Here is a 16,190-nt window from a genome sequence, read left to right as displayed (position 1 = left end):
CTCTGCCCTCAATGTATCCCCGAGAAAATAAATAAAGGTTGAATGAAAAAAAAATATCACACCCAGTGTGAAGTGGGTGGTGTGGTCACAGTGGTCATCACAGTGATGGAAGAAGTGATGGAAGAAGTGATGGAAGAAACCATAACTAAAAAAAAAACACATTTATGGTTTTTTTTAAAGTTATGGTTTCTTATATAGGGCTATGCACATGTGTCATGTTTCCCTAGCCAATCACAGTCCTGAATAGACTGTGATTGGCCAATCACGGTGCAGGGTTAGGGGGGTACATTTGTGGCCAATCACAGCGCAGGATTTGGTGTGCAAATATCCAAACCTCACATATAGGGGCGGTTTCACCGCCCAAAAATGAATGTGTCAGCTTGTTGCCCAGACAGCCTCATCCTTCTCTCTCTCTCTCTCTGACCTCGTCTGTGACTCCTGCAGTCCCTGTAGAGGTCTACGTCTCTGATGTGGTCCGCCCATGTGACACCCATAGTGCCGTTCATTATGAATCATTATGAATCAACCTGGAGACTACTGGGTGGGGATGTATGGGCTAAGATGAGCTAGGAAATGTCATTTTCTAGCTCCAACCCAGTGGTGTAAAGTAACTAAGTATATTTACTCAAGTACTGTAAGTCAAATTTTGAGGTACTTTTACTATTTAAAAATGTCAGTACTTTTACCTCTACTCCATTACATTTCAGAGGCAAATATTGTACTTTTACTCCACTACAATTATTTGAAAACTTTAGTTACTAGTTACTATGCAGATATACATTATAAAACATACACATTAACCACTTCAGCCCTATTTTATACCTAGGCCATTTGAAAATAGCCGATCTACAAGCTCACGCGTAGTGGCGCGTTGTGAGCTTGTAGGTCTGCTATTTTCAAATATTTTAGTAGCCTACTTTTACTTTTGGTACTTTAAGTACATTTTGATACCAATACTTTTGTACTTTTACTCAAGTGAATTTTGCATTCTGGACTTTCACTACTTCTACATTGCAGTATTGATACTTTTACTTAAGTAAAACATTTGAGTACTTTTCCCACCACAGCTCCAACCTTGCCCTGTAATCCCTCTTCAGGTCAGTACAGTTCCTCAGTGTCAGTGTGGAAAACGACTCTGTCACAGAGATACGCCGTCGCAACAACACTTCAGTGATATTCATTCAAGCTCTGGAAGCTCTTCCTGACCAACTCATCCAGAACTTCACAGGTTCTTCACAACATCCAGAGCTTAACATGTCTCAAACATGTGCCTCTTGACAGAGTGTGTGTGCCGTTCTTCATGAGCTGATCCTCCTCTGTAGTTGTTGAAGCTTCAGGTACTTTTGGAATTGACCACTGATAATAATACGGATAAATAATGTCTTTAATTCCACCGGCCTCGCCCTCTAATCACACAAATGCCAACAGTTGCTGTCAAAATGTCTAAAAATTAAATAATGACCAAAAAACTTTTTTATATTACTGAGTCAGGACTCAAGAACCATTTTAAATAAAAATGTGTGCATTTCTGTTGATAATCCACATGAAACGCCCAGTCATAATTATATCCCCATGTTCCCTCAATACTGACTTTGAAAACAGCATTGGTAATCGGGACGAGGCAGGGTTGCCCATTTGGATGTAAACACAACTTTTTTTATGATAAAGATGAAGAAAAAATAATAAAGATTTATTGAACGTGTAAACAAACTACAAATAGTTCTAACTGACAGATGATTCATTACAGCAAAGCATGTCATCCAGCAACATGATTTAGATCAAAATCACAGAGAGAAACGCGTCTTTTTTTGGAATGATGAATACAATTCAAACAAAGCTGCTCTATGGTATAAGGATGATACAGTTTGATTCACAAACAATAGCGACTAAGCGCTCATTAAAGGGGTCCGTTCGGAAATACAGCACCGAGCGCACTGGCCAATACAAACTAATAGGCGAGTGCGCTCCGGTGCGCAATTTCCAAACGCACCCAAAATGTCTTTATTAGGAAAATGTATTGTAAATAATAATAATAAACACACATACCCGTTGCGGAACATAGCCTTAGTCACCCTGATGAATGAAATGCCCTTTTCATCTTGTGTTAATTTGCTCTGTGTCTTGGTGTTTAATATTTGGGAGACAGATGTTTAATGTCTACATAGACCAGTGGTTCTCACAACTTCTCACACGTTTTAATTTCAAGGACCCCCATAACTCTCGCACAAATTGTACGCTCTCACAGTTACAGACCTGTAAAGGTCCATTTGGAACCCGGAACGCTTTGAGAACAACTGCTATGGTGAAATAGGTGTTTCCTGAACAGATAGTGGTTTCCTGACTATACTAGGGCGATAGGTGTTCTCTTTTTATTGTATTCAAATGTCCTTTTATTTAGTGTGTGTCTTTTGCACTCTCTTAATGCTATGCGTCTTAATGTCTCACTGCTGAACGTTTTATGTAAAGCACTTTGAATTGCCTCGTTGTTGAAATGTTCTGTACAAGGCCTTGCCTTGCCTTGCCTTGATGAAGGCAGTGTGCCACATGTGTTCAAAAAATGTGCTTCTCAAATCTCAAACGAGTTCCTCTTTAAGTCTCAGCTGTACAGGTTAAAACAGTGACTCATAAACCTTTTTCATTTCAAGGGCCCCCAGTTGTATATGCATTAGGCTATGGACCCACATTCAATATGATTTGTATCTCCTGGGACCCAAATCTACCCTGTAAAATCCTCTGTGTTAATTGTACAATGATAGTGTGCAAATGGAACCAAATGGACCCGTTTTGTACACTCACAGGGCAACGGGCCCAACTAACTTTGCCTTATTATTAGGCCTTTTTTTTTTTAAATCATTTTGAAAAACTATCACAATAGTGAAAATAGCTCTATCTACATGGATGTGCTGTGAGCCATGTACCTTGGCTATTTTCACTATTGATTTTCACTATTGATTTTTTTTTCAAAAGAATGAAAAATGCCTAATAAGATCAGGCATAAGGGATAAGTTACAGACCCATAAGGGTCCATTTGGTTCTCCTAACCGTTAATCAATAAGGTGGGAACCCCCTGGAACCCCCTCAGGGACCCCAGGGAGTTCCCTGGACCTCATGTTGAGAACCACTTATCTAAAACACGTAGACATCGGTATCGAGAGAAAGAGTTGTAATGTCTCAAAATCAAAACACAAAGTGTGTAAGCCCGGAACAAAGTCTTCCACCCGCGTTTCACGAAGTCGACTTGGAGCTTTGGGTGGAGCGTTGGGTGGAGTTCTCTCTCTCTCTCTCTCTTTCTCTCTCTCAAGGAAGATACACATTGTCTCGTCATATAAATAAAAAGTACCACCCGTGTGTCATGTCAAACATCATGTCATCAGCGTACAACAACGTTCCTCTCCCCTCAGTCACTCTGTCCGTTCTATGTCGGCCGCGCTCCGAGTGCATATCCTGGCCTCGGCCTTCCTCCTCACCCGGTGCCTCCAGAGCAGGAGGGCCAAGGACAGGAGCAGCAGGAAGCCCAGCGCGCCTCCTATGAGCCCCGCTTTGAGCGAGGCGCTGTCGTCCCCGGGCCGGTACATCGCGCACGACTCCGGGCTCTCCCCGGCGTCGTTCACCGCCACCACGCAGACCTGCGCCACGTGGTCTATCTGGCCCACCGCGCCGCTCCTCCGGTCTTTGGCGAACTCGCGCGGATCCTTTCCGCCCACCGTCACTATGTACTTGTTTACGGACGAATAAGGCGCGCACCACGCCACCGTCACCTCCGACGACGACGACGACGACCCCCCCTCGCCGTCGGACAGCGTTTTCAGGACGGGAGCCTCTGGCAGGTCGTTGTAAGAGGAGACCCCGGGACAGAAGCACCCGGTGGCGGTCTTCAGCTGGGAGCACGGGATCTGGTCTTCACGACAGACGTCGTAGTCGCAGACTTCGGCCGCGCCCGTGGGGCCGACAGGCTTGCGCGTGGTGAGTGGCTCGTCTGAAAAATTGTCATAATCCTCTGTGGAATCCAGGGATCCACGCGGTCGCAGAGTTGGCGGCGTGGGACTGGTCCCTGTGGGACTGGTGGTCCCCGATGATGGCACGGCGGAGGACAAGCGGCATCCGAGGAGGCTGAGCGTCAGGATCACCACCACCAGGGGGAGAGGAGAGTCGCTGCTGGCGGCCATCATCATCCTTTGCATCTGCAGATCAAATAGAGACACATATACTGTAGGGTGCATTTGAATGTACAGTAACTCATCATCTACGTACGTTGTGACCAAACGCTGAATGTTCTGGCACCGAGTGCTGCGCTACGAGCTTGTAGATCTGCTATTTTTTTTAAATCTTGAAAATGTGTGCAAATCTTTGAATATAATACATATAATACAAAATACAGAAAAAAATACATATTATGTATTTTTTTAAAGTGATTTTTTTTTACTCAAATCTCTGCTTCTGGGGGGGGTACCTGGATCAAAATATTTTGATATGAGGGTCCGCGGCCAAATACATAACCTTTTTAGGGGTCCTTGACATGAAAAAGTTTGAGAACCACAGATATTATTATAGCAACATGAAAAAAAACTGATTTAGAAGACATTTGTAGAATCCCCAGAAGTAAAGATTTAAGTTAAAAAATGTTTTAAAAAATATATATTTAAAGATTTGCACAAAATGTTCATGTTTTTTCCCAAAAAATCGCAGATCTACAAGCTCAAAGCGCGGCACTCGGTGCCGCGCTTTGAGCTTGTAGATCTGCTATTTGTTTAATCGCCAAAGTATAAGATAATGGTTACAATCTAAAGTGACAGATGTATGGCTTAACCCATTAAGACCTGGGACGCATCTGTGTCACTTTAGATATATAAAAATCTTGGAATAAAAAAACGTTTTCGAATTTTTTTTTAAACTGTTAGGATTTAGAACATTTTTAAGATTTTTAAGAATGGCCTCAGGTCTTAGTCCATAAAGTCCATAACCAGCTCATTAGCCTCGTGGTTATAGAGTGTCCTCCTCTCTGAGACTATGGGAGGTCGGGGGGTCAAATCTCCGGCCGGGTCATTACCAAAGACTATACAAACGGTACCCAGTGCCTCCCTGCTTCAAGGGTTGGCTCAGGGTGAGGGGGGGGGGTCCATGTGTCATAGTAGTATCATATCCAGGGTGGGTACTTGAAGCTGCCCCATGCTTATAGGAAACAGATGCCTCACTGTAAGGAAACAGATGCCTCACGCTATACGGAAACAGGAGATAGTTCTTCTGACCTCCTGACCTCTGGACCACATGGCCCGGGAACCCTGGGCTCCCAAGGCTACTGTACTTTACTTACACATTGTCCAGTAGTGGAAGAAGTACGCAGATATTTTACTTGAGTAAAAGTAGCAATACCACCATGTAGAAATATTCTGTCACAAGTAAAAGGCCTTAATTTGTTCAAAATCTTACTCGAGTAAAAGTACAAATGTATTGGCATCAAAATATACTTAAAGTACCAAAAAGTTAAAGTACTAAAATGTTTGAAAATAGCAGATCTACAAGCTCACATCGCGACACTTTGTGAGCTTGTAGATTTCAAATAGCCTACTGTATGTATAAAATAGGCCTAAAGTGGTTCATGTGTGTTTTATAATGTAATCATTTCTATATAAAATATCTGCAAAGTAACTAGTAACCTGAGTTTCCAAATAATTGTAGTGGAGTAAAAGTGAAATATTTGCTTCTGAGATGTAGTGGAGTAGAAGTAAAAGTATTGAAAATTGGAAATAAGTACAGTATTGAGTAAATGTACTTAGTATGTGTCTCTGTCGGGCTGGATGGCCTGTTTTCCACTGTCCTGCTTTAATGGACGTGGTCATTAGCATAGCTACTGCAGAATGAGGCAGAGTGGTTTTGTGGACGAGCCTATTCACGTGGAAAGTTCCAAATCTGGCTAAAGCAAGCGTGACGCAAATCTTAAACAGCTTTGTCCCAGTCCAACGCAGCTGCCCGTTGAATTAAAGACAAAAAGAATGTCTGGGCGTCGAAATGGTCGAGAAATTGTCACAATCACTTGTCAAAATGGCTTGAACAACGTACATACTTTGTGCTGTGTTATACATACTTTCTGACTATTCCTTCTATTATTATTATTCTTATGTTATACTATTCTTTATTCTTAATGTTTTTTGAAGAAGAATGTTACTCTCATGTACTCGTACAGGTAGATATTATGTTAAATATGTTGTTAACTTCATCCTTTGGCCTTTTCGAACACCCTAGAGTACAGCATGTATTTGTTTTCATATTTGTATATTTCTTATTTCCAGAGGTGTAAAGTAACTAAGTACATTTACTCAAGTACTGTACTTAAGTACACTTTTGAGGTGTTTTTTACTTTAGAGGAATATTTCCAAAACATAGCCTACATTAACCACTTAAGCTCTATATTAGGGCTATTTGAAAATAGCAGATCTACAAGCTCACTATGCGTTGTATCACAACGTGTTGTGAGCTTTTAGATCGGCTATTTTCAAAATAGTTGTATACATTTTGAAAACTTGAAATGGGACATGCTGCATAATGAGTACTTTTACTTTCGGTACTTCAAGTATATTTTCATGCCAATACTTTTGTACTTTTACTCAAGTACATTTTGATTTCCGGACTTTTACTTGTAATTGAGTATTTCTGAATTGTGATATTGATACTTTTACTTAAAAGTAAAAAAAATGAGTACTTTTTACCGCTTTTCACCGCTTATTTCTTATTTTAAGTGTATTATGTTTATTTTATGTATTTCTTTGTCTTTTAACAGAGTCCGAAATAAACAGAGCATTCAGGTATAGGCCATACGAGACACGTCCTGAATGGCAGCAGGCTGTTTTGACACAGTTTATTGATCATTTGGGTTCAATCAAAGGTTTGGTTCAGGAGCGTACACACAGCTGCCACAGTACGGACCGTTTGTGAATGGTTCCTGTGGGCCTTTGGCACACGTCTGCATTCCACTGAGGAATCTGGGTTGTGCAACAGGGGTCTGAACCATTAACACACCCAAGAACCAGAACACAGGCCTGTCAGCTGTATCCACTTATACAGCCACATGCTGTCTGTCTGTCTGTCTGTCTGTCTGTCTGTCTGTCTGTCTGTCTGTCTGTCTGTCTGTCTGTCTGTCTGTCTGGCTGTCTGGCTGTCTGTCTGTCTGTGTCTGGCTGTCTGTCTGTCTGTCTGTCTGTCTAGCTGGCTGTCTGTCTGTCTGTCTGGCTGTCTGTCTGTCTGTCTGTCTGTCAGTGGTGGAAAAAGTACTCACATGTTTACTGCAATATAGAAATACTCTTGTTACAGGTAAAAGCCCGGAATTCAAAATGTACTTGAGTAAAAGAGCAAAAGTATTGGCATCAAAATTAGTAAAGTAAAAGTAGGCTACTCATAATGCAGTCAAGTTTTCAAATGTATGAAAATCTACATAGCAGATCTACAAGCTCACAGCTTGTAGATCTGCTATTTTCAAATGGCCGAAATGTATATAGGGCTGAAGAGAACTAAAGTTTTCAAATCAGTGGAGTAAAAGTACAATATTTGGATCCGAGATGTAGTGGAGTAGAAGCAAAAGTATTGGAGATACTCAAGAAAAGTACAGATACCTCAAAATTGTACTTAAGTACTGTACTTAAGTAAATGTACTTAGTTACTTTCCACCCCTGCTTTCTGTCTGTCTGCACTTTCCACTGAATCCATTCATAGACATACCAGTACCTGAAATAAGATACTGCCTAACAAGTATGCAGGGAAGTCCAGACTTGAAAACAACATACAGTAACATCAGTAGTAATGCTCATCCCTATAGCTCTAAGGCAGTCATCAAACATTTTAATCTCCATAGACCCCCGTAAATCTCAGCGTTATAGACCTGTAGGGGTCCATTTGGAACCCACCCAAAGAAATCCAGGGGGTCCCTGCACACATGGACCCCACTTTAGAAAAACATCGCTCTAAGGTATTCCTGAAGTTAGTTAACAGGAAAAGACGAGAACAAGAACCCAAATGAATAGAATGTGTCCTTTTTTTCAAATACAAAAGCTTAAATCCATAAATGAACGTATAAAATGTACATGACGTTAAAGAAAGACGTATCAACGTACCTGTTTGTGTATAAAGGTTTATAGTCTTGAAACAGAATCTTATCTCTTGTTTTATCTGGTGTTGTTTTTATTTCACTTGCTCTCTCTCTCTCTCTCTCTCTCTCTCTCTCTCTCTCTCATGCTCTCTCCCTGTTTTATATGTTTTTCCCATCTGTCCAATGATCACCTCCCTCTTTCCAGACCCTATAGCTCCTCCCCCTGAGTAGCTGCTCCTCTCTGCCTCTGTCTCACAGCTCCACCTCTGTGTGTGTGTGTGTGTGTGTGTGTGTGTGTGTGTGTGTGTGTGTGTGTGTGTGTGTGTGTGTGTGTGTGTGTGTGTGTGTGTGTGTGTGTGTGTGTGTGTGTGTGTGTGTGTGTGTGTGTGTGTGTGTGTGTGTGTGTGTGTGTGTGTGTGTGTGTGTGTGTGTGTGTGTGTGTGTGTGTGTGTGTGTGTGTGTGTGTGTGTGTGTGTGTGTGTGCATGTCAGTGTGAGCAGTGCTGGTAAGAGGTATTGGGCATTATAACTTAACAGTAACATTACCACGATGTACAGAACAGAGCTCTCCTCCACTAAACACATGTGTCATAGTCGACTAACAGCCACAGGAATGTGTCCGACTACTGAATGAGTTGAGTTAATCACTTAAAACCATTTATACTTCGCTGAGCGGGGTCCCCCAGGGCTCTGTACTTGAGCCCCCTCCCCTTTCCAAATGTCTTTGCCAGAAATAGCCTGAATGTTCTGTTATGATTATGAAACGTCTAAAATAGGGACTCTGGGGTTTATGTTGTGGAACCTAAACACACTTTGTGTACTAGCAGTGTACACAGTATGGATATGAATTTAATACTAATCACTTTATACCTAGAGTACAGAATTTAATACTAATCACTTTATACCTAGAGTACAGAATGTAATACTAATCACTTTATACCTAGAGTACAGAATTTAATACAAATCACTTTACACCTAGAGTACTAGGTATAAACTAGGTATATCACTCGGTATATCACTTTATACGTTACAGTACGTTTAGGAATTATAGGAATCAGCTATTTTCGTAATCTGCAGAATGTTCAGCCCAGAACAGGGACGTTATGGGATGCATGTTGGTAATCTAATCCACACATGTGTAAAGTAGTCTTTGCTGCGTACAAACAAATATGTAGAGAGCAGCTTTTTCAGGTTTGGTGATATCGTGATAGTGACTATTAGTCACTACAAAAAGTACAGTGACTATATAGCCTATGTGGTAGAATGACATGGTTATATCTGGAGTTTACATAATACGTAGTACATCATGTTTCAATGAATAAATCATACACTATGGGGAGGGAAAAGCAATGACTCATCAACTATAACAAAGCCTTTTTCAACCAGGACCAAATTGACTGATTCAGGGATTCTTTAACTAATAGGGGCAGGCCTGGGATGTCATCGTTTTAGGGTCCTTTGGTGTTGTCATTGTTTTGAGGACACAGAGGCCCAGTGGCAGGGCAGGACAGGAAGACCATCCAATAGAACAATGATCTTATGTATGTTATGTATAACTATCAGTGAAGGTAAAAAGTAAAAAGTTTATTTCACAATTTATGTATTTACTTACTTACTTACTTACTTACTTACTTACAAATGACCAATATGTACAAACTAGGGCTTTCACCGACTAGTCGACTAGTATAACCACTAGTCGACTCTGTTGGTACTAGTCGAATAGTTTTTGTAATTTGTTTTAATGCCATAGTAATGGCCCATCTTACTATTATTATTATCCTCCTGACTTTATTTTTTATCAAAAGGGGGTCAAAAGTATGCCCAATAAAAGCCTATTATTGGGCAACGGGGATCCTTGGAGACGCTGCTGTGGTGCTGTGCTGCTGTGCCAGAAGCGCTTCCCTTAAAACGCCATAAAAATAAGGGCAGGAGGATAATAATAATAGTAATATAGTAGTAGGATGGCATTAAAACAATGCCCCCCCTAAATATTATTATTATTATTATTATTTTTTTAATGTAAATTTCGACTAGTCGACTAGTCGACTACTACTTGGTCAAATGAGTCGACTAGTAAAAATCATTAGTTGTGAATGCCCTAGTACAAACTCCTGAGCTCAAATGTCTCACTCAGATCAATCAGAGTCTCAAACAAACACAAAGACACTGATGTTTAACCACTTAAACCCCAACATCCCTATTAATCCTCTATATTAAAATTGGCTCATCGGAGGACCGGCCGGCGGACCACGTTGTCACGCTCATATACGGTCATAACCATATAAGGAGTTGCCGATGCAGCCACGCCCAAATATGGAGTGTGTTGTCTAACCTCAATGTGTCGTCATGGCCTCAGGCCCCAACAATTCAGTCAGCTCCATATATGGGCACAAAAGGGGACATGCCCATATATGGGCATAATAATACTGATGACATCATCAGGGATCTCCATATATAGGCATAAAAGGGACATGGACTGACAGATACAGATCTCCATATATGGGCATATCGGTCGGATCGGCGTTGCAACGTAGGCGTGAGGGCCGCGCGTAGTGGCCCCAACTCTAGATGTGAGGGCCACGTAGTGACCCCAACTCTAGATGTGAGGGCCACGTAGTGACCCCAACTCTAGATGTGAGGGCCACGTAGTGGCCCCAACTCTAGATGTGAGGGCCACAAACCTCTAGTAATCTAAATCTGCAAAGTAACTAACTAAAGCTGTCAAATAACTGTGGTGGACTAAAAAGTACATGCTTTGCCTCTGAGTAGAAGTATAAAGTATCAAATTCTGGAAATACCCAAGTATCTCAAGTAAGTAAAAGTAGGCCTATACAAAACTGTACTTGAGTAAATGTACTTGTTTAGTTTCCACCACAGAGTTCAGTATGTGTGAGTAAACTTGTGGGGAAGGTTCATTCACATGGTGCGACCACACCAGACCTCATCACGCATTCCTCTGGCGTGTTGCAGCTCTTCCAGCTCAACGCTCCAGTGAGGTTGTTAATGAGGGTGTTTGTCAGAGCGCTGTGGATGACCAGGCAGCCTGAATAGTAGCAGTGATTGTATTACATTATTAATACAGTGTTTATCATCCAGGGCAGGACAGTAGGAACTGTGTTCTGCTGTGTTTTGGCCCATCCTCTCTCAACCCTTCACCTAATTACACTACTGTGTGATGACTCTGCTGTGAGGATGTTGCCAAACCACTGAGCAAGTATAGAGGTTGAATTAAGGTTTTTTTCAAATAAATATGCGAAAACCTGAAAGAATAGTGAAAATAGTCAATCTAACGCGTTGCTGCGACGTGTTGTGAGATTGTAGATTGACTTTTTTTCGCCATTATTTTGTACTTTGGCTATTCAAAAATAGCAGATCTACAAGCTCACAGAGTGCCGCTCTATGAGCTTGTAGATCTGCTATTTTTTTTTAAATCATGAAAAAAAAAAACTTGAAAGAATAGTGAAAAATAGCCAATCTACAAGCTCACAACGCATTGCTGCGAGGCATTGTGAGCTTGTAGATTGACCTTTTTCGCTACTTTTGTGCAACACTGTAATACGACACTTTATTGGGGGGGGTGGGGGGCGCGGGGGCATAAAAAAGATGAAATATGGAGATGGAAGGTTTGAGGCTGACATCAAGGATTCACCAGAGACCACGGCACCGGAAACCATCTTGACCAGACGTGTGGAGGAACTATCCTCCTCCGCTCATTTATAAAACAGCTGGGATTTGTCTTATGTTTTCTTTCTCAGCTGGATGTTAACCTCTATAGATGGATGTTAACCTCTATAGATGGATGTTAACCTCTATAGATGGATGTTAACCTCTATAGATGGATGTTAACCTCTATAGATGGATGTTAACCTCTAAAGATGGATGTTAACCTCTTGGGCCCATTGAGAAAATAGTATTAATTTATAAAGTCACAATGTGTCATGGTGCGTTGATTGATTCATTGGAAAGGGTTGGGGGTGAGGAGGGGGAGGGGGGGGGGGGGCGGTAGTTATATAATGTAAATATACGAGGGCATGTTGGGTATTGATATCAATCTAATGAAACAATAGATAATGGTGTGTTCACTTCACTATTAAAGGCTCATAAAACCACCACCAATACATGTTAATGTCTAATCACTGCTTGGTACACGTGCCATATCTACACATATATACCAATTGTCCGCTAACAGCTTTATTTTTTTTTATTTCACATTTTCTCCAGTAACTAAAACTTTACTGAACTTTACCTGAATAACTGTCTTTAAAAGGAAAGTTAAAATGGAAATTTGAATTGCATCTTTTATCCAAGGACTACTTTCAGCTGGACTCGTCAAATCGATCTGCACGTTTAAAATGCATTAAAATACAACGATAAGGGAGCTTTGACATAAAATGATGGCACAGTGATATTCAGTGGGATGCGTTGCCTCATCTCAACTTAGTTTCAAGTATATCTGCAAGTAGATTTATACAAACGACTTCCTCAAAGACCAAACAAACCGTGTCATGCTTTGTGGAAAACGGTCAGTGGCAATGTGAGTCATAAAACATGCAAGATTGCAACATAGGTCTGGTCCTTTAAAAGCAACAAAGAACAAACCACCTACAGGTGTGCATAGTTGAGCTTATCCTCTTTCATGTTGGGGTTCTGGTTGTGTGTGTTTCAGCCCGGGAGTTTGCATACTGAATGACATACAGTACATCCATTCATACATATATGTACGTACATACAGTACAATACAGTAAATATTTTTAAAGCTAACATTTGTAACTCAAGTCTCTGCTTCTGGGGGATTCTACAAATGTCTTCTAAATCCAAACAGATTTTTTAAACTTACTGTATGTTGCTATAATATCAGTGGTTCTCAAACCTTTTCATGTCAAGAACCCCCAAAATGTATTTAAATCTCCCCGTCTCAGAATATTTTGTTCCAACGATCCCCGCCACCCCTCCCCCCAGAACCAACGATTTTAGTTGTTCGTATGTTCGCTTTAGAAAATATGTATTCAAAGGTTTGCACATATTTTAACAATTTTTCAAAAATAGCAGATCTACAAGCTCATAGCGCGGCACTCACTATGAGCTTGAGGATCTGCTATTTTTTAATAGCCAAAGAAATCATAAAAATGACACTGATGTGTTCCCGGTCTTGATGGATTCAGAAACACAAGACAAGCAAACCTCTTCAATATAGTTTAGCATTTGCTTCATTCGGCTGAAATACCTGGGACCGTTCATCCACTCTCTCTCATTCAAAGTTTCAAGAAAACATGACGTAACATTTGAGGACCACCTCCCTGAATTCTTACACATAGAAGTATTTTTAGTAGTTGGTACCGACGGCCACCACATCACTGGAACACTGAGCTCACACTGTGGAACGTCTGAGCAACATTTCAGAATGAAATGACTGGAAGGTGTGATCATGGATTATCCATTTTACAATGACATGACTGGAAGGTGTGATCATGGATTATCCATTTTACAATGACATGACTGATCATGGATTATCCAGGGTGTCACTGTCTGCTAGTCGTCTGGAACATTTGGACTTGATGTAAACTTTTTGATTTTAAGATTTTATTGTTTGTTTTTGAATCACTAAATGGCCTGGCACCTCAATACACCTCACATTACATTACGGTCATTTAGCAGACGCTTTTACAATAAGTGCATTCAACATAGGTAGGGAACGAAACTACTAATCACCAGAAGTCTTAAGTGCATTCTCTTCTAAAACAACAAGAGTATACCTAGCGCTAAGGTAAAAAGTGCAATATATCAGTTACCTATTTTCTTATATATAGGAAACAAATAGGAAAATCAAATGAACAAGAGCTAAAACAAATAAAAGTATCAAATAAACAAGATCCAATAAAACAAGAGCTCGTACAAATAATTGACAACAAGTAGGCCAGGCGAAGAGGAAGGGTAGTGTTTCCTGAAGAGGTGGGTTTTCAGCCTGCGGCGAAAGATGGGCAGTGACTCTGCTGTCCTGACATCAGTGGGGAGTTCATTCCACCACTGTGGGGCCAGAAAAGAGAAAAGTCGTGACCGTGTAGATCGACCAGATGGACCACTGAGCGACGGGGCAACCAGTCGCCCAGAGGCGGCAGACCGAAGTGGTCGGGCAGGGGTGTGAGCATCGACCATAGCCTGGAGGTAAGAAGGAGCTGTTCCTTTCACTGCCCTATAGGCTAGCACCAGGGTTTTGAACTGGATGCGAGCCGCTACGGGGAGCCAGTGTAGAGAACGGAGAAGGATGGTTGTGTGGGAGAACTTGGGGCGGTTGAACACCAGACGAGCCGCAGCTTTCTGAACAAGCTCCAGAGGTCTGACGGCAGACGCCGGGGCACCAGCAAGGAGGGAGTTACAGTAGTACAGCATCAGTAGTACAGTATCAGTAGTACGGTACTATCTCCCTGAACTTCTAGAGGTTTATACTCCCCCAAGGCAGTGGTGTAAAGTAGCTAAGTACATTTACTCAAGTACTGTACTTAAGTAGCCTACAATGTTGAGGTACTTTCACTTTACCGGTGTATTTCCAATTGTTAATACTTTTAATTCTACTCCACTACATCTCAGAGGCAAATATTGTACTGTTACTCCACTACAATTATTTGAAATCTTTAGTTACTAGTTACTTTGCAGATATAAATTATTATATTATAAAACATACATTAACCACTTTAGCCCCATTTATACATAGGCTATTTGAAAATAGCCGATCTACAAGCTCACAACGTGTCGCGATTGTTTGTTTATTTTCAAACATTTTAGTACTTTTACTTTTGGTACTTTAAGTATATTTTGATGCCAATACTTATGTACTTTTACTCAAGTAACATTTTGAACACAAGCCTTTTACTTGTAACAGAGTACTTCTACATTGTGGTATTGATACTTTTACTTAAGTAAAACATTTCAGTATTTTTTCCACCACTCCCCCAAGGTCATGCGGTCTGCGGGCCAGGTGAAACTTGAGGTCCCTGAGTCAAGTTTAAAGACCAGAGGTGACCGAGCCTTTACAGTCTCAGCCCCATTATGGAATGCGCTCCCCTCCCATATCAAACTGGCCCCCGGCCACCATCCAGACTTTTACACCTTGGCTTTCGATCCCGTCTGAGAGTTCCTGTGGTCTATGTTTTGTTTCCTGTCTGCTGACACTGCTGCGTCTGGTATTTTTCACTGACGTGTCTCCTTTTGTTGTTTATTTTTTGCTGTATGTTTTTGCTGTTGTTTCTTGTGTTTTTTAGCTCAACCCAGTGTATTTGGTTTTGGATTTTTTTTTGTACAGCACTTTGGAAACCTTGAAAAAGTTGTAAAATGTATGTATAAATAAAGTGGATTGAATTGGATAATTCCAGGGTTCAAGCGTTCTTTATTTATTTTTTTGGTTTTGCAGAAAGGAAATATAGCGATCCAGTTAAAAATAAAGACATCACAGTAATACATACTCCAGACATGAAAAATACATTAAGGAACAAAACCATCCTATTTCATTGCCCGTGGGACTGTGGAAAATCTTAAGATTTTTGGAAGGAGGTCCTGTATCTCTCATGACTTCCCAAATGGTATCAGTACATTTATAACTCTCCATCCTAAAATATTCATGTTGGGGTTATACCCATTAATTCCTCATATAAACAATAACGTTAAACCACTTATTAGACATGTGTCTACTACAGGCAAAACGTTTGATAGCCCTTAACTGGAAAAAGAATATGAACAGGCCAAGTATTGGCTATAATGCAGTATTGTTTAACGGTGGAAAGGATCACATAGGGTCTGGGGTACATATGATACTTTTAGAGAGGTCTGGGGTACAGTACATATGATACTTTTAGAGAGGTCTGGGGTACATATGATACTTTTAGAGAGGTCTGGGGACCGTTCTTGGAATTCGTTGAGCAAAATAATGTGGGTGGTTTTATTGGCTGATGAGGCAAGCTCTGAGTGAGTGGGTGTGTTTGATGTATTGCAGAATATAGAGGCTTGAGCATTGAGTATGATGTTTAACCGGGAACGCATCTTTGCCATTTTAGATTTTTTTAGCCTATAAGGCTATAAACATTATTTAATACTTTGACTATTCAAAAAAAAGCGAGATTTTT

General features: G+C 40.9%; 1 protein-coding gene across 1 annotated transcript; it reads right to left on the bottom strand.

The window, feature by feature from the left end:
• Positions 1 to 1,708: 1,708 nt before the first annotated feature.
• Positions 1,709 to 8,210, bottom strand: LOC308089977 (leucine-rich repeat neuronal protein 4). Its single transcript, XM_080434975.1, has 2 exons — positions 8,103 to 8,210; positions 1,709 to 4,181 (listed from the first exon to the last, which is right to left on the bottom strand). The coding sequence occupies exon 2, from the start codon at positions 4,179 to 4,181 to the stop codon at positions 3,402 to 3,404; it is 780 nt and encodes a 259-aa protein (XP_080291101.1). The 5' UTR covers positions 8,103 to 8,210; the 3' UTR covers positions 1,709 to 3,401.
• Positions 8,211 to 16,190: the final 7,980 nt, after the last annotated feature.

This window comes from Gymnoscopelus braueri (genome assembly GCF_963280865.1).
Source record: "Gymnoscopelus braueri genome assembly, chromosome: 8".
NCBI classification, from domain to species: Eukaryota; Metazoa; Chordata; class Actinopteri; order Myctophiformes; family Myctophidae; genus Gymnoscopelus; species Gymnoscopelus braueri.
This window is presented reverse-complemented; position numbering and strand designations above follow the sequence as displayed.

Excerpts from the sequence above, each read along its gene's own strand:
- LOC308089977 (XM_080434975.1), bottom strand. The coding sequence starts at position 4,181 with ATGCAAAGGATGATGATGGCCGCCAGCAGCGACTCTCCTCTCCCCCTG.